This window comes from Protopterus annectens, chromosome 13.part0 (assembly GCF_019279795.1).
Source record: "Protopterus annectens isolate FY-2018-M chromosome 13.part0, PAN1.0, whole genome shotgun sequence".
NCBI lineage: Eukaryota > Metazoa > Chordata > Ceratodontiformes > Protopteridae > Protopterus > Protopterus annectens.
The window spans coordinates 627,464,125-627,486,377 of NC_056747.1; the positions used below are offsets into that span (position 1 = coordinate 627,464,125).

At 40.7% G+C, this 22,253-nt stretch overlaps 1 protein-coding gene across 1 annotated transcript in view; it reads right to left on the reverse strand.

Annotated features, from left to right (window-relative positions):
- The window catches only part of VPS53 (VPS53 subunit of GARP complex), a 1,983,995-nt gene that overhangs the window by 793,224 nt on the left and 1,168,518 nt on the right, over positions 1–22,253 (reverse strand). Inside the window, exon 13 of the mRNA XM_044054290.1 lies at positions 6,904–6,998. Within this exon, the coding sequence (XP_043910225.1) occupies positions 6,904–6,998 (95 nt within the window). The remainder of the gene's footprint in view (positions 1–6,903; positions 6,999–22,253) is intronic.

Sequence of the window (22,253 nt, forward strand, 5' to 3'; positions counted from 1 at the left end):
TGGTTTCCTCAAAGGAAATTTCTTCTATATGGGATTCTGCACCCCCTGACTCCTCTTCAGAAGGGGCATATTCCTGAGGAGAAGGAATTTGTGTAGCGTAGCCCAAGGATGATTCTTCTTCTGAAGAGAATTAAAAGTCATTGTCCCTAATCCTTTCCTGAGTAGGATAAGTGGATGGAGTAGGGGTAGACTGAGAGGAAGGCTGCTTGAGTGCCATGAAGGCCTGACATAAGCTCTGTGAGAAGGCCTGCCAATCTGCAGGGGCCTCTTTAGGAGTGGATACATGCTTTGTCTTTTGTTTTTTCTTAGTAGTAAACACTATTTTATGCAACATCGGAGGACCGGACAAAGGCCTGTATTCGAAGGTGTCAAGCTCGATGTTTTCCGTCCCTAAAGTGCGCGTTAACCCTCTACGGCCCTCGCTGCATGTGAGCCTTGGTTGCCCTTCGATGTCCTGATTGGACATCAGTTCCACCTCCCGAGATGTGCTTGCAGCCAAAGTCAAGGTGACCTCAGAACTGGGCTCAGACTGTGACACCATGCCAGAAGTCGGACGTGCCTCCAGGTTGGCAAAGACCTTGGGGGAGACATCTGATGGTGGAGGTGGAGAGGAAGGCATAGCTGAGATACCTTCCATGTAATTAGTTAATAGTTTAAGCCATTGGTTTTCAAGATAGATACCGAGTGACAAATGCCTACTTCTAAGGGTCTTGAGAATGAAGGACTGATAAAAAACAGACACTGGGTATTAGCTGTCCTTATGTGGAATTTGTCTTCCACACTTTTCCCTTTTTGGATGTTATACCAAAATAGTAAGAGAGAAAAAAAATTCCCCAACGGGGCACTTATCTGTAAATGCTGAAGTCACAATCACTGAAAATGATCAGCTCAATGGTTGGAATGGCATTTTGACTGGTGGCAGAAAAGTTCTGAGGATGGTACGTGGTTGAATCCCTTTTATGGCCTGCATTTGACTGCAGCCTACAAGTGATGTACCACGTACCCTACAGTAGTAAAGACTTTTATATTAGTGGCAGACTTCAGTTCGTCTCCTGGTAGAGGATATCTCTCAATGAAAAATACTGCAGCAAGTGAATAGAAGGACATAGTAATGATGCCAGAGGTGCTGTCACCTGAAATATTCATACCAGTGGAAATGGTGCCTGCAATTAATGATAAATGTGTTAACATCTAAAATATGGATGCCACGAAACCTGACTTCAAAAAGGTCAGTGATGGAACAGGTGTCAGAGGACAAGTGTGACTCAACAATTTCTTGGGAAACAGTAGCACTGAAACTGAGAAGTTCAACAACATGCACACTGGTGTTATGCAGTCCAAAAGGAGAGCTAATTTGTTGCGACATAAATAGAACATGTTGAAGGATTAGACATGTATTAAATACAGTACTACTACTTTGGAGTTGTCTTCCTCTCCACATAACACAAAGTACTTCTCTTATTCAAATGTAATCAGCCTTGTCCCTAATGATAACGGCAACATATATTTACATATTCTGCTCATCTCTGGGTTATATGAACTTAAAATATAATGGCTAAAAACTTCATGGGAATGTATGCCTTCGCTTCTAAAGATCCTCATGGTTCAATGGCCTAGTAAGTATCTACGAACTTATGATGCAGTGCCACAAAGATGGGAACTAAAGCCCATGATGAAGTCACTAGAGCCTGGACTGGCAGCACCACAGAAAAAATGTGCTAAGATGAAACAATGCTGGGAAATACAAGGGACCTCGAAAATATGGAAACGAAGGTAACAACTGTTCAAGACTGGGACATGGCATCCAATCTCTAGAGAGAGATGGCAATCAATTCATTGCCAAGTGGTGGAATCATCAGGGACTGTCTATGAGGAAGAGGGGTAACAACTTAAGCAGAAAAAAAAAGGGAAAATCTGAAGCAATAGACTCCATTATATGACAGGGCAGTTTACAGACTCCCCCAACAGAATGCCCACTATCCTATCTTGGATTTCCACAAGGAGTGCTCACATTTTTCACACTTAGTACCCAGAAAAAGGCAAACTCATCTCTGTTGGAGAATTAGTGGAAGAAAGTCTGTGTCTGGCTGACTAAGATAGGCCCTGGATTTTCTCAATGCAAACTTTAAAAATAGAAGATTCTGGCTGAGCAGAATGATACTTCTCTGTGTTAAGAGATATAGTAGCAAAATAGGAAAGGGAAAGTTGGTGACATTCTGGTAAGTGGAGAGTTTCTTTGACAGAAGAAAGTTCCCTAACACCTTCCAGTACTGACATCTAGCAGCATCAGTAATCTGACATAGTATACCTGTGAGTGACGTGGTGAATACTAAACAAGTAAATGGACTTAATGTGACTCTGGAATGGAGCTACATAAGGTGTGTTTGAATAAAACAAAAAAATGGAGAGTACATCATGAACAGGAACACTGCTGGACAAAGACCAGTATAGAAAGGAAACAGAAACAATAGTGAAAACTCACAAAGAAAATGAAGGCACTAAATACACAAGCAGCATCTCTGTGGTACTCTTTAGCTTTGTGTCAACACCTATCTTATGTCTACTGGTTATACTATTCTCTCAATATGCTAGCATCTTACAGGTCCTTCTAAAAGTTTATATATCATTTTCTTACTTTGGGCCAAACAACACAATTATGAATGTCTCTTCCTTACACTGCTACAACTAGGATTTCCATATCAGAAAATGTCATCCAAACTGCCTTCTCTAACTGTTCTGCAGTGAAATTTAGTTGCCATCTTAAATCTCTGTGGCATACCAGTAGGCACCTTCCTTTCTATTATGCGCAAATTACTTTTTTCCAAAATGTATATTTGATCATGAAGTCACTTAAATGACAACAAATCAAGGACCCTTCTTACACTTTCCACCATTAACAAGGAACATTATGACAAATCATACTCAAATTCAGACAGGACACATTTACTGTCAAACTCCTAATTTGCATGTCTAGTCACCAAATCATAGATCTCAAAGCAATCTTACAGATCAGATCTTTGAAACCTGAACAAATCTACTCATGCAGAAAGTGAAAATGTGTGTTCCATGTAATAATGTTATGACTTTCAAGACAAAAAGTGATGACATCTAAGCAGTGCAATAAACACTGGATGGTTCTAGGTGATATAAAATTGTCACTTTTTGCCAATTAAAATGTGAGCCTCTGGCTTCATGTTTCAGCTGATGAACACAATTCTCTTAGCTTATGGGCTAAAGGAGATACTGTGTTAGACGATGCAAACAGACACCAGCCTGGGTTTAACTAACAGATGAGACTGAATGGCCTCAGGTTAGTTGTTGCATTCCGTGGTGAGGAAGACATTTGCTGATTCAGTACAGCATCCCAGTGAAATCTGTGACACAGCAGCTAGCAAATATAGTCAGGTGATACTGACCGTGGCAGTTACTACTACTTATTTGTCAAAGCTGAAAGTAGTGCAGAGGCATCTGTGTGAAAAAGGGACAAAGAATACTGTTTTCCCATACATTAGAGATACCATCAACAAAGCTTTCACCAGTCAAGGGAACGAAACATCAACAAAAGTGCAGCAAAGGGAATGCATAATTGTAGTGCACTGGCATTACCCCCTAGCCACTATTAGCTGCATGACTATTTGTGGCTAGGTGCAGATGTAGCAAGTATCTGACCGAGGACTGTGTAATGAGATCAAGATTACTCGTGTTTAGATGAGTCTGGAGCAGAGGCTAAACAGTAAAAATAACAGTTAATCTTCCCTAAAGGGGGAGATGTATGATCTACTGATGAGTCAGTCCTACCTTCAAGCACAGATGGGAGAGTAAATAGGATTGGGACCTGGAGTGGATGTGGAAAACTTAGGTTATGTGGAACAGCTATGTACAACAGCATGCACGACACATTATACATTCACTGCGTTCCATGCCTGGAAATGAACACCACGAATCACAAAGGATTCCTACAACACATATACCACTGCAACCTACGAGCTCAGAACTACAGAATCCGGAGCATAGAAAAACAAAGAAAGAGATGACATGAGTTTCCCACTCGAAACTAGTCTTACAACTTGAGACCATAAACTGCTCCCCAAACACTCTAACCTGGTTTCATAGCTATCTACACAACAGAAAACAATTTGTTAAGACGGCAAAGCAAGCAATTCGATTAACTAGTCAATAACACAGGCATTTCCCAAGGGTTCATTCTTGGACCCTTGCTTTTTAACCTATTTATTAATAATCTCCAGATAGCATCCCTCCAAAGTACACTCATTCAATACACTGATGATTCAACAATAATTACATCCTCTAACAACATCTTAGATCTCCTAAAATTAACACAAAATGCATTTACTTCCATCAAATCCTGGCTTAATGAAGCTCAACTGCTACATATTAGTCTTCTCAACCAAACCTCTAACTCTAGACTTTAAAATATTCTCTCAAAACAAACAGAAATTAAAACTAAAAAGAACCAAACTGCTTAGCATCACAACTGATGACAAACTATCCTTTGAGAATCATATACTCAACTCAATCAAAAAGACCCATTTTTAGCTTGGTAAACTCTATAGGCATAAACTTTATTTGGACAAGTCTTGTTGTTGTTGTTGTGTCTTTCGGCTTTTCCCGGTTAGGGGTCGCCACAGCAGAACTCCGGTCCGCTAATGATTGGCAGTAGATTTTTTACGTGCCAAGTTGCCAGCCCTGACGCACAACCTTCATCGAAGGTACGCCCATTCACGCATGTCTCCACACAGAAGACGCTTTAGCTGAGAATCGAACAGGACAATGTCTTATTGTGAGGCGACAACGCTACCGCAGCACCACCACAAGTCTACCAAGTCGAAATTAGCTAATAGTCTACTTCTGTCCTCCCTCCTCTACGGTAGCCGCATTTTCACTAACCTACACACATCTCTCCTGAACAAACTGCAGTCATGCTACTACAAAATAGCTAAGTTTGTCTCCAATATGCCAACTCGCACACATCATTGCCTGGCCATTAAATCTACAAACAAGTTTGAGTTCCCTCATTACCTACATTACTCCCAACTTACTCTCACCCACAAACTACTAAATAATCCAAACTACTGCCCATGTCTTCAAACTGTAATACAAACACACACTCCCACCTGGCATCTTAGGTCCTCTAACAAACAACTTTTAACAATAACTAAACCCAGCAAAAGAGCTACACAATGTCTCTATTCCCATGCCATTGCCAAACTTTGGAAAGCGCTCCCTCTATTACACAACTAGACTCTTTAAAAACATTTAAATTTGCACTAAAAGAAAAGTACCTCAATAACCATATCTGTTCTTGTAGTCACATGATTAAACCACCTTAAATGTTTTGGCCACTATACACTACATATACTTTTACTAACTTAATATAGTTGCATTTTACACTATCAGTTCTCGCATCCAATCTCTCCTTCAGATTTTATTTTTGTGACTGAATAAACAGAATTGAGTAAACAGTATTCTTACTTATGAGAATATACATACAGAATGACAAAATCTAACACACTGGGTCTATTTTCTGGTATTGTATACTTATATATAATGTATTTGTCTTTGCATAACTACTACTATTTGTATTATGTGAAAACTTATTGACTATTAAACTTAAGCTGATGTTATATAAACATTTCTGTGAATGTATGGAGCTTTTCTCCCGGGCCTCCACTGAAAACGGGTCATTAGACCCAGTGGGCTTTCCCGGTTAACAAATTTCGATAAATAAATAAATGTCCATAGGTCAGCAGCATGAAGGCAACCAGAAAGTATATTAAATGTGTGTGTGTGTGTGTGTGTGTGTGTGTGTGTGTGTGTAGTGGCACTGTTTGAGCAGACTATAACTGACTCACAAACCATTGACCACATCAGTGAAATAGATTTATCAACCATACAGAATAAGGAGAACAGGACTCCCTTCCACAAACCACAACAAGATCCATATTAAATCCCATTCCCAAGCTTCACTAAGTCAGGCTATGGACAACTGTGATCAACGGCATACATTTCGATTACAATCTGCTCAACAATATGAACAGAATCATACACACACACACACACACACACAAACATATATATATATATATATATATATATATATATATATATATATATATATATATATGGGTTACCTTCAGTTTCCCGACAGATGACTTCACCGACACGTCAATTCACCATTTCCAAACCCATTAACCATGCGGTTAGTAAACACTCGGCCACCAACTTGAACTTTGCCCCTTACCCCCACGGTAGTGAGTTCTTGGAGTTGGTATATTTAGTAAGGGGGGTGTGGGGGGTGAAGCCCCACACATTGGTGGGTCAGTTTTTTGGGGTAGTGTAGTTTGTCTGGATGGCCGAGTGTTTACTATCTGCATGGTTAACGTTGTGTTTGGAAATGTTGGTGAATTGATGTGTCGGTGGAATGGGTGTCGGTAAAGTCGTCTATCGGGAAACTGAAGGTAACCTCTCTCTCTCTCTCTCTCTCTCTATATATATATATATATATATATATATACACACACACATATATATATATATATATATATATATATATATATACATACACACACACGTTTCCCCCACATAATGCATGTATGTATATGAAATTAGCTGACCAAAAAAAGAGGACTGTGCATGTCCTAGGCAGATGAAACATCCACAGTAATGAAGGAAAATTCATGAGACCAAAGCAAATTCAACTGAGGAACAGAAAGGGTGGTTTTGTGTTGCCAGAACCAGTGCATTATCACAGCAGATTTGTTTTTCTTTGCTTGGAAGGGATAAACACACTGCAAGTCTAGAAGAACACCTGCAAAGCAGGACATAGCAACTGACCAGGATATCAAATAAAACAAATTACACCTCATAGCACTGTGCACTTACTTGTCTTGAGACTCTATGTACACATACAAGTGGGGTTCAAAGCATTTTGATATTATTCCATGGAATGGATTCTCTGGTGCCTTTGGCTTCTTGGACTAGAAAAAAAACACAGATAAAGAAATATGGTTCAGACTGAATTTCTACAAGTATACAAAACAAATATACAAGATCTTAAGCATAACAGTAACTAAAGCCATTTGATGTGGGGTAAAATGCTGCCTTTCAGCTATCCCAAATTCTACAAACTTAATTCTATATAACTCATTACAAAAAAAAAAAATGCACATATGACACAGTTGTACTCTAGAACTTCCCACATGTAAATCAGATATAATTTCCCACAGGCATGTTAAGAACATATCTTAAATCTCCATCCTGTTTACAACCTTAATGAGGATGTGATAAAACTAGCACTGGTGTGTTGCATGCTACACATACTGGTTATGGAAGCAAGTACCCAACACATGTTCACATCTATTCTGGTTTAAGTTTTGCTCATGAGCATGACCAAACAAAGAATGTGAATGTATGAATCCTTCACTTCTCTTCTTGTCATCTGGCATCTTTACAAATACTATAATAAAACCACTTAAATGGTGGATAATTCTTAAAGCCTAGTAAATGTTGCACTGGAGATATTCTGCCACGTCTCCATGTAAAGCATGGCCCTAGATCTGGCAGTACAAGGGGAGAAGACATAATCACTAATAAAACTATATCATAAAAGATCCAAGTAGATGTTGGATATGATCTTCCAACCTAGTCTAGAAACCACAGATCTGGTAGTGGAACCAGTTTTCTGGATAGACAATTACCTATTTCACATTGGATTAAAACTTTCACTGGGTGATGCCATTAGATAAAGAACTGGTCATGAACACAAATGTACAAACCATCTGCAGTGATATTTTGTAGTCCGTATCAAACCAGTTCCTTAACAATGCCAATGCTGATGACCCAGACACACATTATTGGCAGCATGTAATGGTGTAGTCATCAGTATCCTGAATGCATCCTGAATGTTATAGCCCTAGCTCATGTTTGTATGAAGCTCACTGCTTGCTGAGAGCCATAGTTTAACCACAAACTTTAAAAGATGAGCAGAATAAGAAGGCAGGTATGCTATCAGCGTGGGGTTTGTCTGCTCAAGGAACAAACTTAGTCTAAATGCTCATTAGACAACATGCCAGACAAAAATCTCATATAAGAAGGCATTTCTCCTTGACAATTAATGATCTCTTCAGTCCATATCAACCTGGTTTTAGATCTAGCATGGTACTGAGACATCCCTTCTTCAGGTTGTTCATGACATTTCATATGGCTCAAGATCAACATTTATATTTTATTCTGGTCCTCCATGATCTCATACCAGCATCTGACAATACCAAGAGCAGCATCTTGACTGATCAACTTTCTGATTACTGTAGTCTCTCTGGCATCATGCTTGACTATTTATTTATTTAACATTTGGTAACCGGGAAAGTCCGACTTGGAATGAGGCCTGGGGAGAAATGCTCCAAATGCATGTCTTTGTAACGTGGGAGGAAACCGGTGCACCCAGAGGAAACCCACACGAATGCAGAAAGGACATACAGACTCCACACAGAAGGCACCTCAACTGAGATTTGAACCACACAACCTCTTGCTGTGAGGTGACAACGCTATCGCCGCACCGTCCCATAGCTTGCTTCTTACCTCTCAAGCCAGTATCAGAGGGTAGTGTTAGTTTAAATCAAACATCAGCTAACCTCAAAAGTGGGAGGTACCAAAAGGTTCTATCTTCGCACATCAATGTTCACAGTGTACATGCTGCTCCCCTTTGGGAGACGTTTACAAGATGAGGTAATTTGTGTTGCCAGAACCAGTGCATTATCACAGAAGATTTGTTTTTCTTTGCTAGGAAGGGATAAACACAACATCCAAGCTCTACCTCCCTTTAACTCAGGAATCTGAGGGCTGACTTTTCTCTCTCAGAAGATGGTCTTCTTTCAGTTCCTGGGTAGTTATCAGAAAACTACTTGAAACTCAATCCTACTGAAACTGGTGATACCAGTGCATGGCACTGTACATCAGCTTTGTTTTCCTTTCACTGATAAACTCTCACTTTTGTTATTTATGGGAGAAAAAATCCTGAAATTTGTTTCACAAGTCCATGATCTTGGCATTGCTCTGGATGATAGGCTGATATTAAAAAAGCCATGCATCACTTGCGGTAAACTATTTTATAACCATACAAAAGAAAAGATTGCTCTAATTTGGAACTTAATTCCATATATAGATTTAGCTACAGTAACTCAGTGATTCATGCCGTACTGTCTTCTTTACAATGTTATAATGCTCTTTTACTGGAGGTTGTCAGATGTTGGGACTGGAATACTACAACAGGTACAGAATTCTACAGCAATGCTTTTGATAGGCACTTCCCAATTTTTCACCTTTCTCCTCTGGCTACTACTTCCTTATGTCCTCATCCAGGTCACTTAGAAGGAGGAAAGTTAAATGTTCTGAGAATCCAAATTAAATTACAGGGTGGTTATCTTTTGAGTATCTTATACCAGATATCTGAATTGGCTACCTTCTCTAATTAGGTATATATCACTTCAACGAAACGGCAGACGTTCGAACACCATATGTTCGAACTTCTAACCATGAAGTGCAAAACCATTGAATGCTTAGAACAGCGTTTTTTTTCCCAGGGAAAAAAAAATCGCTGTTCCAAAAAACACACACACAACACAAGCACACCAAAAAAACAGCAATTCACATACATACACTTAAAATCCTACAACTAACCCTACATTAAACTGTACATACACTATCAATTTACCTTAACCCAATCCCTAACCCAAAGGTCCGTCACTATCGCACACTCACCTGACTCGCGCCCTAACCCTAACTCACCTATCCCACCCTAACCCTAAAGTCTGTCACTATCCCACACCCACCTCACCCGCGCCCTAACCCTAACTCACCTGTCACTATCACACACCCACCTCACCCGCACCCTAACCCTAACTCACCTAACCCGCGTCCCAACCCTAACGTCCGCACAATCGCACACTTACCTGAACCCGACCAGTAACTTTCCACCACAGTGCTGAAAACCGCGAAGCCACAGAAACGGCCCACCAAATTCTTTCCCTGGGAAAGAATTTGGTGTTCCGCAGCTTCGCAATAATCAGTTTTTGAACTTCGCAGTTCAAACATATGGTGTTCAAACTGCTGAAATTTCGAAGAACTGATAGGAACCTCTCTAATTTAGGCCTGCAGCTTAGACACCTCCTTTAGAATGTCCCTGAAGTATCACCTGTTTAGGCAAGCTTATCTCAACTCTTTATGACAAAGTCTTTAACTATGACAGCCTTTTCCCCCACAAATTTGCTTTCAATTTTCACATGTACATTATCTAATGTGAATGACTCTGTGTATTTTTATTGTATATAGTTGACCACATGTGCAAAAATGGGAAAAAGGGGTTCTGGATGGATGAGACATTTATATACTTTTTGTAAATAAAAAATGTTGCTCGCATTGCCAAAGCTGTTAATGTGGTTCTGCATCAGCTACACACAGTGATGTTTCAGAATATAGTCGCTTCAACAGAAAAATAATATTCCAGAACATGTACTCATTGTGCATCATAACCTGAATTTTAATGCAAGGATGCCACAGTTAAAAGCATCCATGGGTGATTACTGTGCTGATAATAATGAGGGATTTATATGCTGTAACCAGATACTGTACAGCACCAGAGAACAGGAGGAAAAGCTGCTCTCAAAAATAATTAAAGATCTTCCACTACAATAAACCAGATAATTCAACAACAATGATGAAGTATCAAGACCAAAATATGTTACTGCTGTTTGGCAAGGAAAGTGCAGGGCTTCACAAACACCTTGAAGGTCCCAGTATCCAAAAATGTATGATAAGCCTAATCTGTACAGTTCCCTATTGAAATGTGAGCCTAACACTGCAAGTCCTCAAAACTTTTAAAATTAAGGAGTGATTGTTACAAACAGCAAATCCCACTACTCACTTTTACACTTTTAAAGCATTTTTGCAGGGGGCGGCAACTTCATCTCCCTTGTTGCTTATAAACACTAATTCAGAGAATGTCTGGCACATACTCTATGATGGAATCCCTGGTGGAGACTGGAAATGCACTGGAGCACGTGGTTCATGGGAGATAGGGCCTTCTGAGAAGTTACAGCATTTGCAGAAGGAAGTCACATGCCTTAAATAAGGTCCACTGCATTCTGAACTCTTTAGTGTGCTACTAGGCATACACAATGGGATTAGGGGTAAAGACAAAACTCCTGTCCCATACAATGTTTGCCAGCACCACCTCACTGCTCAACTCATGCCCCTAGGAAGAATGAATGGGTTGCAAATTTCCCTCCTCCTGGAAGAAGAATGGATGAATCAAATCATTAGGCAGACAATGAGAGAAAGAATCGGTTTCTCTCTCTCTCTCTCTCTCTCTCTCTATGTATGTATATATATATATATATATATATATATATATATATATATATATACATATATGGGTTTTATATATATATATATATATATATATATACATATATGGGTTTTATATATATATATATATATATATATATATATATATATATGTGTGTGTGTGTGTGTATATATATATACATATATATGCAAAGGTATTTCCAATCTGCATTCCTGCCAAAATACGAAAAACAAAAAAATATGTAACTAGAAGATATGAGCTATTGTCACTGGTGAAACACACCAAGCAAACAGAAGTTATATATAAAAATATTTAAAAACCTGTAAACAGTCCCAGAGTGGTGTTAAAATGTAAGAAACACCAAACCATGATGAAATAAACATGTTTTTTTGAGTTTGTGGGTGCGATTCTCCTTTAAAAGTTAATCATTATTATGATGAAACTTATATCAGGTGGCACACCTTCTGATATCTTGGCATAGTTGTGTAATGTACTATTAAATATAATATAAGATGCAACAAATGACACTAAAGAGGCATGTTAAGTTACATTCTGGGTTCTTAAAATGGTCCAATAGTGTCCTACTTGTATATATATATATATATATATATATATATATATATATATATATAATAGTGTATACTTGACATGCAATAGCACCCAAGAAAGACATGCTATGTTATATACAAAGCATACAAAATATAGCTTTTTACATATATAAAAATTATTATTGGAGTGGTATCAAATAATTAGACTAACGTTCACACTTTTACAAGTTAAACCTGGATCACACAACTGTCATTCTTTTAATGCAAGTGTATATGCTATGTCTCCTTTAAAAAATGACAGACTGCTTTATATTAAACATTTCATGCAAATAGTGCTTTTTCCTACCACATCCCAAAGACATGCTATAGGTGGATTGAACACTCTAAATTGGCCCTAGGTGTGAGTGTGTGCATGTGTGTGCCTTCTGTGGAAGGTTGGGCGCCAGGCTGGCAACTCGATACAGTAAAACTTCACTGCCAATCATGAGTGGACAGGTGATCCCCTAACCGGGAAAAGACGAAAGAAGAAGTGCTTACTGAATCATCAAATGTTATTTCTTTAAATACAATAGCTTTTTAGGGGTGAAAATACTTTGAAATGGGTTTTTTTTTTGTTTTTTAGGGGTTTGGAGTAGTATGAGGGATTGATGCGTAATGTGGAGGTGGGCTTGGATTCACTTGCAAGCGTTTGTATGTGAATTGTAACTGATGGACTGTTCATTTTCAACCCCTTATCATGAAAACCAGCTTGAAACAACTTAATGAGCACTTTTGTGATGCTGCGGGAGTTCTGAAAATTCTAAGAAATGTCCAGGTTACTTCTTCCTGTCTAAAATTAAATAATCATAATAGTTTGAATCATATGCTAAGATGTCAAAGTACAAACTAGATAATAAACAAAAGATGGTGAATTGCATTTCTAAACCACTGTCAGTTATTATGTAGTTCTGAATGCTTGCTACTGATAGTATATTTGACATCCAATAACATCCAGGAAAGCTTGCTACTGACAGTATACTTGACATCCAATAGCATCTAGAAAAGTTAAACTATGTTATAAACAAAGTATAAAATATACAGTTTCTTACATATATAATGGTTATTATTGGAACATTATCAAATAATTAAAGTAACATTCATACTTTTACAAGTTAAAACTGGAACACACACACAACTGTCATTCTTTTAATGCATGTTTATATGCTATGTCTCCTTTAAAAAATGACAGTCTGTTTTATATTACCTTATTCCCTCCAATACAGCTCTTTTGAGTGTGTACCTTTAACTCCCAGTGGGTGTGGCTTGAGCCTTTAAAAAAATTAAATTATCACCTTACAAGTTCTAACAAATACTCATTGACAGAGATCAAATATCAATACAATTGTGGCTGTCATCATGTATGCTTCAAGATAAATATTCTGATACAATACAATGTAGCATGGTTTTGGAATTATTAATGCAAATATGAACTATATTTGATATCTAGAGGCATAGTAGGAGGTAACTGCAGAAACGCCTGGAGGCACACACTGCTGTAATGAGTTAAACATCTCATACAAATAGTGCTTCCCGAATCATTAAGTATTATTTCTTTAAACATAATAGCCTTTTAGTGGTTAACATACTTTGAAATGGTATTTGTTGGTTTTTAATGGTTTGGAAGGGTTTGAGGGATTGATGTATAATATAGAGGTGGGCTTGGATTCACTCATTAATGTTTTTGTGTAAACTGTAGCTGATAAACTGTTAATTTGCAAGCCACTGTCATGAGGACCAGCTTGAAGCAGCATAATTAAGAGTCATGAGCACTTTTGTGATGCTGTAGGAGTTCTGAAAATTCTAAGAACTGTCCAGGTTATTTCTTCCTGTCTAAAAGTAAATGATCATAATATTTTGAATCATATGCAAAGATGCCAATGAATTTAAGTTACGTGTAGATAATAAGCATAATAAAGATTCTGAACACCTGTTTAACTTTTCTTATTCATAATAACTCACAGATGGGCTTCTTTAAGATGATGCATACTAAAAATATGAGACACATTAATATGAAACAGAAGCATGAGCTAAGTGTCATTAGTCTAATGGAGAGTTTGAAAGATAGTCTGTTAGTCTTTTTCAACAAACTAGAATCATAGGAGGTTACTTTGCTATTGACCCATAGGTTATTCCAAGCCTAGCCATTTCATCCCAATATAATACCATAGATACTCTAGTCAATACCCATGATTGTATTTATTAATGACTGCCCATGTCTACGAGGGTTGTGGGGACTATCCCTGGTAAGAATTTATGGCACCTCATCCACTTGACTAGGTTCCTTCTGAAGAGTGTCACAGAGGTGCTCTGCTTCACATGAATTGGCAGCTTATTCCATAGACACAGCAGTCACTGGGAGACAAATCTGTCCCTCCAGCATGTCCTATTCAAGTCACAGGCCATACTTAGGTCCCTGGAATGATACCTCTAGTCCTGTTTGATTTACGGATGTCCAGCAAATTCATTAGGTTTGGGATGGAGATTGCTCTGTAAGCCAGGCATTAGTTTCCCCTAAGAAGTCTATATGATACTGAGTATAGTGATAGGGACTTTTGTCGGTCTGTCCCTTGATCTTCTTAGCAAGAAAAGTACAGTTGTGTACACTTACCATAAATGTAGATGTTCGAGTGTATTCACTGTTGCAGTCATCACGTTTGGGTTATCTGCTTGCAGTCGCCCTCAGTCAGCCTGATTAACAAAATCTTGGGTCCTGCGTCGGTTGCTGTCCCTTCTTCTGTGACGTCAGGTCATCAGGGGTATAAAACATGCAGCAGATGCCATTACATCAGTTTTTCTTGCCCCAGATGTCAGGTGCCCCCCTAATGGGAAGCCATAAAATCTATAAATATACAAGGTTATACCTCCAACAAAAAAGCAAATACACCAAAAAGCTTTTGAGCATAGTAAAGGAGAGTAGAGGTACAGCCAAAAAAGGTAAGGGGGCTGGAGGGAGGGTAACCAGGACTGCAAAAGTGAATACACTTGAACATCTACATTTATGGTAAGTGTACACAACTGTACTATGTTGCTCTCTCATCTTCCATGACGTCAGGTAGTCAGGGGTATAAAGCATGCAGCCAATGCCATTACATCAGTTTTTCTTGCCCCAGATGTCAAGTGCCCCCACAATGGGAAGCAATTATATACAAGGCTACACCTCCAACAAAAAAGCAAATATACCAAAAAGCTGTAGGCATAGTAAACTAGAATAGAGCTATAGTCAATAGATGTCAGGGTGCTGGAGGGAGAGTAACCAGGACTGCAACAGTGAATACACTCGAACATCTACATTTATGGTAAGTGTACACATCTGTACTATGTTCTTCGTGTTTCAATGTTGCAGTCATTACATTTGGGTAGATTCCCAAAGCTAAGGATGGGAGGAGGCAATTAGATAGCATTAGGACCAGCTATAAGGCCCTGCAAGACTGCAGTGGCAAAGACAGCTCTGGATTTAGAGAAAACTGGCAGATGGTAATGCTTGGTGAAAGTATGTACAGAACTCCAGGTAGCAGCTTCTAGGATGTCCCTGGTAGGGACGCCTCTGAGAAAGGCTGTAGAGGTAGATGCAGCCCTGGTTGAGTGGGGTCTGATCCCCTGTGGGATAGGTTTTCCATGGTGCTTGTAGCAGAAATGAATGCAATGACCTAACCATCTGGAAATGATTTGCTTTGAAATAGCCTTCTCCTCTGCCCCTGCAGCAAATGCCACCAGCAGTTGTTCCGATTTCCTTTGAGGTTTAGTCCTGTCCAAGTAGAATCTAAGTTGTCTGTGCACATCTAATGAGTGCAGTATCCGTTCCCCTTTGTTCTGTGGATTAGGAAAGAAGGTTGGCAAACGACTGGACTGATTAAGGGTCACACTGGATACCACCTTGGGTATGAAGGAGGGATTGGTCCTGAGGGACACCCTGTCCGCATGAAAGGTGATGAAAGGCTCCACTGCCATAAGGGCCTGCAATTCAGATACCCTTCTTGCTGAAATGATTGCTAAAAGGAAAGCTGTTTTCCAAGAAAGGAATTTTAAGTCTGCAGTAGCAGCTGGCTCGAAAGGGGAAGAGTGAGTTTCTCCAATACAAAGTTAAGGTCCCAGGCTGGAGTTGGAGCTCTCCTAGGTGGTCACAAGTTTTTGGCCCCTCTGAGGAACTGCTTGAGCAGTGGATGAAAGAAGAGGGGAGGTTCTGTGTTATAATGAGCTGAAATGGCTGAGGCATGAATTTTGATGGAGGAAGAGGACAGGCCCTTGTGAAGCATCTCAGTTAAGTATTGTAATATCTGAGGTAAATTGGGCACTGCTGTGCTCATTCCTTGAGATTGGTTCCAGGCACAGAATCTTTTCCATTTTTCAGCATAAGATTTTCTAGAACTAGGCCTCCTTGCCTCTAAAATGATATCCATCACTAATTTACTGAGGGATGGTAAAGGAGAGATTAGATAATTAGCCAGGCTGCTAGGTTCAGTGTTTGAAGCAGAGGATGCAGAATCTGGTTCTCCTGCTGAGACAATAGGGTAGGAGTCTGAGGCAGGTGCCATGGGGCCAACAGTGCCACACTGCGAAGGAGGGGTTACCAGTGTTGGTGTGGCCAGTTTGGTGCAATCAAAATCATCCTTGGTTTGTCTCGTTTGATCTTTACTAGTACTTTGGAGAGCAGAGGCAGAGGAGGAAAGCCATAAACTGATAGGTTTTTCCAGCTGAAGGACAGAGCATCCACTTTCCAAGCTTGTTTGTGGGGAGTCCTTGTGCAAAATTTGTCCAATTGATAGTTCTGGGGGGGAGGCAAACAGGTCTATATCTGGGCTCCCCCATTTGCTTGTCAACATGTTGAGAATCCTTGGTTCCAGTTTCCACTTGTGTGGGTCCATGAGGTTTCTGCTTAGTTCGTCTGCCAGTGTATTTAGTTTTCCTGGCAGGAATTGAGCTTGTAGATGCACTTGGTAGCTCAGGGCTGTGTTCCACAATGCCATGGCTAGTCTGCAGAGGGGGTAAGAATGTTTACCCCCCTGCTGGTTTATGTACCACATAACAGTGGTGTTGTCCGTCTTTACCATTAATTGTCCTGGAAGAATGTGGTCCTTGAAGGCTGTCAGAGCATTCTGTACAGCTAACATTTCTTTTTGCTTGATATGCAGGTGCATATGACTTGGGTTCCATTGGCCCTGAATGCACTTCCTTGCCAGGTGAACCCCCCATGCATAGTCTGATGCATCTGTTGTTAGTGTTTGGGTGGCAGGGGTAGTGTGAATGGTAATCCCTTGTTTTTGTGGCAGGCCTCTGCCCACCAAAGGAGCTCTAGGTGTAGGCAAGGTATGATAGGAATCATTGTTTCTAGATCCTGAGAATGATGACACCATAGGCATTTTAGATACCATTGTAGTTTCCTCATATGCAGTCTTGCATATTGAATTAGAAGAATGCAGGAGGCCATGAACCCCAAGGCTTGTAGTGTTTGTCTTGCAGATAGCAGGGCTTTTGTGGCCACTTGTTTGAATTTGAAGTAGGTTGTCAAATGAATTTGTTTCTCTGGCATAAGGAAAGACATCTGGGAAGTTGTATTCAAGCTTGCTCCCAGGAATATAATTTGTTGACAGGGTACCAGATGTGATTTATTTTCATTTATGGTGTACTCCAGACAAGTTAGCACCCTTTGTACAAAGGCCAGATGATTCAAAAGTATGTCCTGGCTTTCTGCCTGAATTAGGCAATCGTCTAGGCATGGGTTTATTTGAATACTTCTTTGCCTGCAAAATGCAATGACTGGAGCTAGGCACTTTGTGAATACCCTGGGTGCAGTAGATAAGCCAAAGGGCAGTGCAGAGAACTGATAGTGCGTGTAGCCTGCTTTGAAGCGTAGGTATCTTCTGCAAAATTCCCTGATTGAGATGTGCAGGTATGTTTCCTTTAAATCTAGTGTTGCCAACCAGGCGTCTTTGCCTAACATAGGGAGCAACTGGTGAAGAGTCAGCATCTTGAATTTTGGAATGACCAAAAAGGTGTTTAGCGTAGACAGGCTCAGGATAGGACACAATGAATTGTCTTTTCTGGGCACCAGGAAAAGTCTCAATTAGAAACCTTGTCCCTTTTCCTCTTCTGGTAACAATTGAATAGCCCCCATGCTTAAGAGAGAAAGTACTTGCTTTTGGGCCTCTGCCCACTGATTTGGGGGTAGATCTGGCCACCCGCTTGGGATTGGTAACATGTGGTAGTGAAATCTGTATCCCTGGGACACTATATTTAAAACCCATTTGTCCTGGGTAATGAGTTCCCAGTTCTTTGCATGAAGAGCAATCCCCCCCCCCCAAAGGGGCAGACAGTTGAGAAGTGCTTAGCAGTTTTAAAAATAAGTCATTGAGACAGTTTGCCATACGAGGGAGTTTTACTACCCCCAGATTTGGAAGTGGAGGCCCACCACTGCTTAGTCCTGTGTGTACCCTGGGACTGAAGCCTGGGAGCTCTGCTGGATCTGGGTTTGGACTGAGTAGGTCTGGAAGAAGCAAGGACCAGTTCTTGGAAGGCCAATGCCTACTAAATCTTGGAGGTTGTACTTGTAAAAAATCTTTAACAGTTTGCATAGATTTAGCTTTTTCCTCCATCTTTTTAAGAACTTCTTCTGCCTTGTTGCCAAACAGGCGGTCCTGGTTTAAGGAAGCATCCAGTAATTTCGCTTTAACATGACCTGGCAAGGATTGCTCCTTAAGCCAAGTATGCCTTCTAAGTACAGACCCAGTTATGGCAGCCCTGCAAGATGCCTCTAGTGAATCAAAACCACATTGCAAAGTATGTTTTCCAACTTGTTCAGCTGAATGCAGTAAATCCTGTAAATCCTTATTTTCAGCACAGTCAGGAATCAACATCATTTTCTGTTTAAGCAATCCAATAATATGCTGCTGATACTTTAACATATGAAACTGGCAATTTAAGGCCCTAATGGCCAAAACTGCAGAAGTGTATACCTTCTTACCCCATCTATCCAGTGCCCTGGAGTCTCTATCAGAGGAGGTAGGGTTTTTGGCAGTAGTAACTTTAATGCCCTTGGGTCCCTGTGAAATGGACTCAGGATCCGCAGTAGGATTTTTAAGAAGGAACTTATGAAAGTCAGGGACCTTGTAATATCTATCAGGTTTTCTGGGAGCAGGAGGTAAAGAGTCAGGGGCCAAGCTAGATTCCGAAAAGGCATCATCAACAATGTCTAGTACAGGAGGTATGGCTAAAGGCCTGTGCTGGGGCAGGAGTAAGAAATCCCTAAGCCTCTTTTTAGAATCAGAGAAATCCTGACTTTCCCAACGAAAATGCTCCCTGAGGGTATGCAAGGTTTCACCAAAAGAAAAATCCTCTGGGGGGGGGGGATGCAGAGGGAATAGAGTCCTCAGCATCAGAATCCTCATAGGCAGATAAGGATAAATCCTGGTCATCAGGGGAAACAGAAAATTCAGAATCCTGGTCAGAAGTATCATAAGCAAATTCAGTCCTAGGTCTCTTAGAGGGGGAAGGTTGGCTTCCTCTGATTAAAGTAATAAGGTCTTCAGCCATTCTTATAACTTATTTTTTAGGCATAGAGGCCTGGCCATGTGGTCTGGGCATCAGTTTTCTAGGCATGGTTCGAGTTTTAGGCCTTGAAGAAGAAGATGGCATCGGTTTAATACGCAAGTCGGTAGGCCTGAATACACCCTCAGAAGCCGGTGCCTGAACAGCGGCTCTGGACCCATCCAAGGTACAGACATCCGCAGGTTCCACAGCTGAAGCATCTCGCTGCATACCGGACTCCAAATGGGTGTCAGTAGAGGCCTGCGAATCTGAAGTAGTGGGTATCAGGGGCTGCGAAAGCGCCTCACCGAGTACCGGCAAACTGGCGACTGGCTTAGGAGAAGCGTCGTTGGCAGCTTTGGACCTCGGCAGCCTGTCTCTGTCTCTATCTTAACGTTTTTTTGGAATGCCGGTAGTCGGATGGCTTACCAAAGACATATCGGGATAAATGAACCGAGCACCAAAATATTTAGAAGCATAAATATACAGACGACAGATAGTTTGTGGTTTAAATAAGGCACAAAACTGAAGCAATTATTTACTTTTACTGACATCGGTTTAGAGCAAGAAAAAGTTTCCCCAACGGGGTACTTAGCTTTTAGTTGAAGACTTCAGTTCTGAAACTCGAAAATTAAAAATGTCAGGAGTCTGCCGACCGGCACTTGCGAACTGCTTCTGCTTCGGGCACCACACGGCAAGAAAGACTGATGTAATGGCGTCAGCTGCATGTTTTATACCCCTGATGACCTGACTTCACGGAAGAAGGGACAGCAACCGACGCAGGACCCAAGACTTTGTTAATCAGGCCGACTGAGGGCTACTGCAAGCAGATAACCCAAATGTGATGACTGCAACAGTGAAACAAGAAGAACATCCTCTGATGTCTCTCCAACTGCTGCAGGTGCTTTGTACAGTACATACCAAAAGGGACTAAACTCAGTTATAAGCCTGATTAGTAATGAGTATAGAGGGTTTATGACCTCCTTTGATCTAGAGGCAATGTCTTTACTAATGAAGTGTGCAATATAGAAAGTCTTCCTTACTACAGTAGACACATGGTGGTCAAAGTTAAGGATGCAGTCTACTTCTGATCCCAGATCTCTTACCGCTTCGTAGGTACATAGGGCATTGTTGTTACTTTGATGTGAAGGGACGTTGTTTTTACTGGATGCATTTCTTTGCATTCAGTTTGAGACTGTGACTAAGACACCAGTCGATCAGCTGTGTAAGAACTTCCTGAAGTACACTGACATCATTTGGGGATTCAATAAGTGCACACAGTTTGCTGTCATCTGCAAACTTGATCAGCCATAGACCATAGACCCTTAGTTTTGGCCAGAACTTCTGAGAAGTATATACCAAACAACAGGGGGCCAGCACTGACCCTTGTGGGACCTCGCTGGTGACAGATCGGCTGTGGATGTGGAGTCACTTTGGCAGTGTGTGTGACTAGTTTGTGAGCCAGTTGGCAACCCATCTTACAACAAAAAGGTTTATATTCAGCTTGCTAAGTTTATTAGTAATGCCTGAGTGTGGGATTGTGTCAAAGAACTTTGCCAAGTCGAGGTATGCTGTGTGTACATTATCGAAGAAATCCACCAGGTTTAACAGGCAAGATCTGCCCTTGATGAAGCTGAATTGGGTCAGATCCAGGGTTTGGAAGTTGCCTATTTCTTTATTTATGAGGTCCATGATGATACGTTTAATGGCTTTACAGATGAGGCTGGTCAGACTTATGGATCTATAATTCCCTGGGTCTGTTGGTAAGCCACCTTTGTGGAGGGGAATAACTGTTGCAGTCCTCCATTCCTCAGGAACAAAGCTAGTGGTTAGGCTGTGACTGAATAGGGTACTTAATGGTGATGCCAGTTAATGTTTTAGTTTGTTTAGAAGATAGCCTGGAATACCGTCTGGTCCCATACAGGCTGTGTTTCTTGCCTTAGATAAAGCTTCAATGACCTGCTCTTTGGATATGTAGGGTGGTGGAAGTTGGGGGCAAGGTTTGTGATAAATTTGGAGGGGCTTGGAATGCATTTATACCTTCCCCTTGTTAAGAGTGTCTGGTGACCTGGGAGGAGAGAGGACAGTGATGCTTTGGCAGGGAAGTCTGGACTATCTACCAGGTGTTTGGTGGCAGATTCTAGGAGGGACAGGGTACACTTGGCCATGTGGGTCTGGTAGTTTGTAGCTCTGAAGGCAAAGGTAGCCAAGGTATATATCTTTTTTTCCAACCTTTCCATTGTCTTGCTGTTTTATTAGCTAGGAAAATGGTGGTAGTAGGTAGGAGTTTGGAAGCTTTGCCCATAGAGACTGATATAGTGGCAGAATCAACTGGTGGGCACTTAAGCAGATGCTTAACAGTGTCAGGCACCGTGTAAAGCCTGTTTGCTCTGCATGGGGCAGGAGGTTGGGAGTCAGGGTTCAGAGATGCAGAAGGAAAGGCATCTAAAAAAGGCAAGCAGGATGGAAGGAACAGCAGATAGGCTGGGAGTTTTCATTTGAATGAGGTCATAGTAACCTCTTTTGTACCTGATTAATTTCTGAGGATTCCCATTTAAAATGATCCTTCATCCTACTTATTGTCTCACTAAAGGTCAGGTCTTCAGCTGGGGAGTCAGGGTCCATTGACTCTTCCTCTGGGGATCCGTATTCCAAGGGGGAGGAAAGTTGTGAGTTGTAAGAAAGAGATTTATCTGAAAGAACTTCCTCTTCCCTAGTCACTATGTCAGTATGCTGAGGCCTAGGGCTCAGGAGAGGAGGAG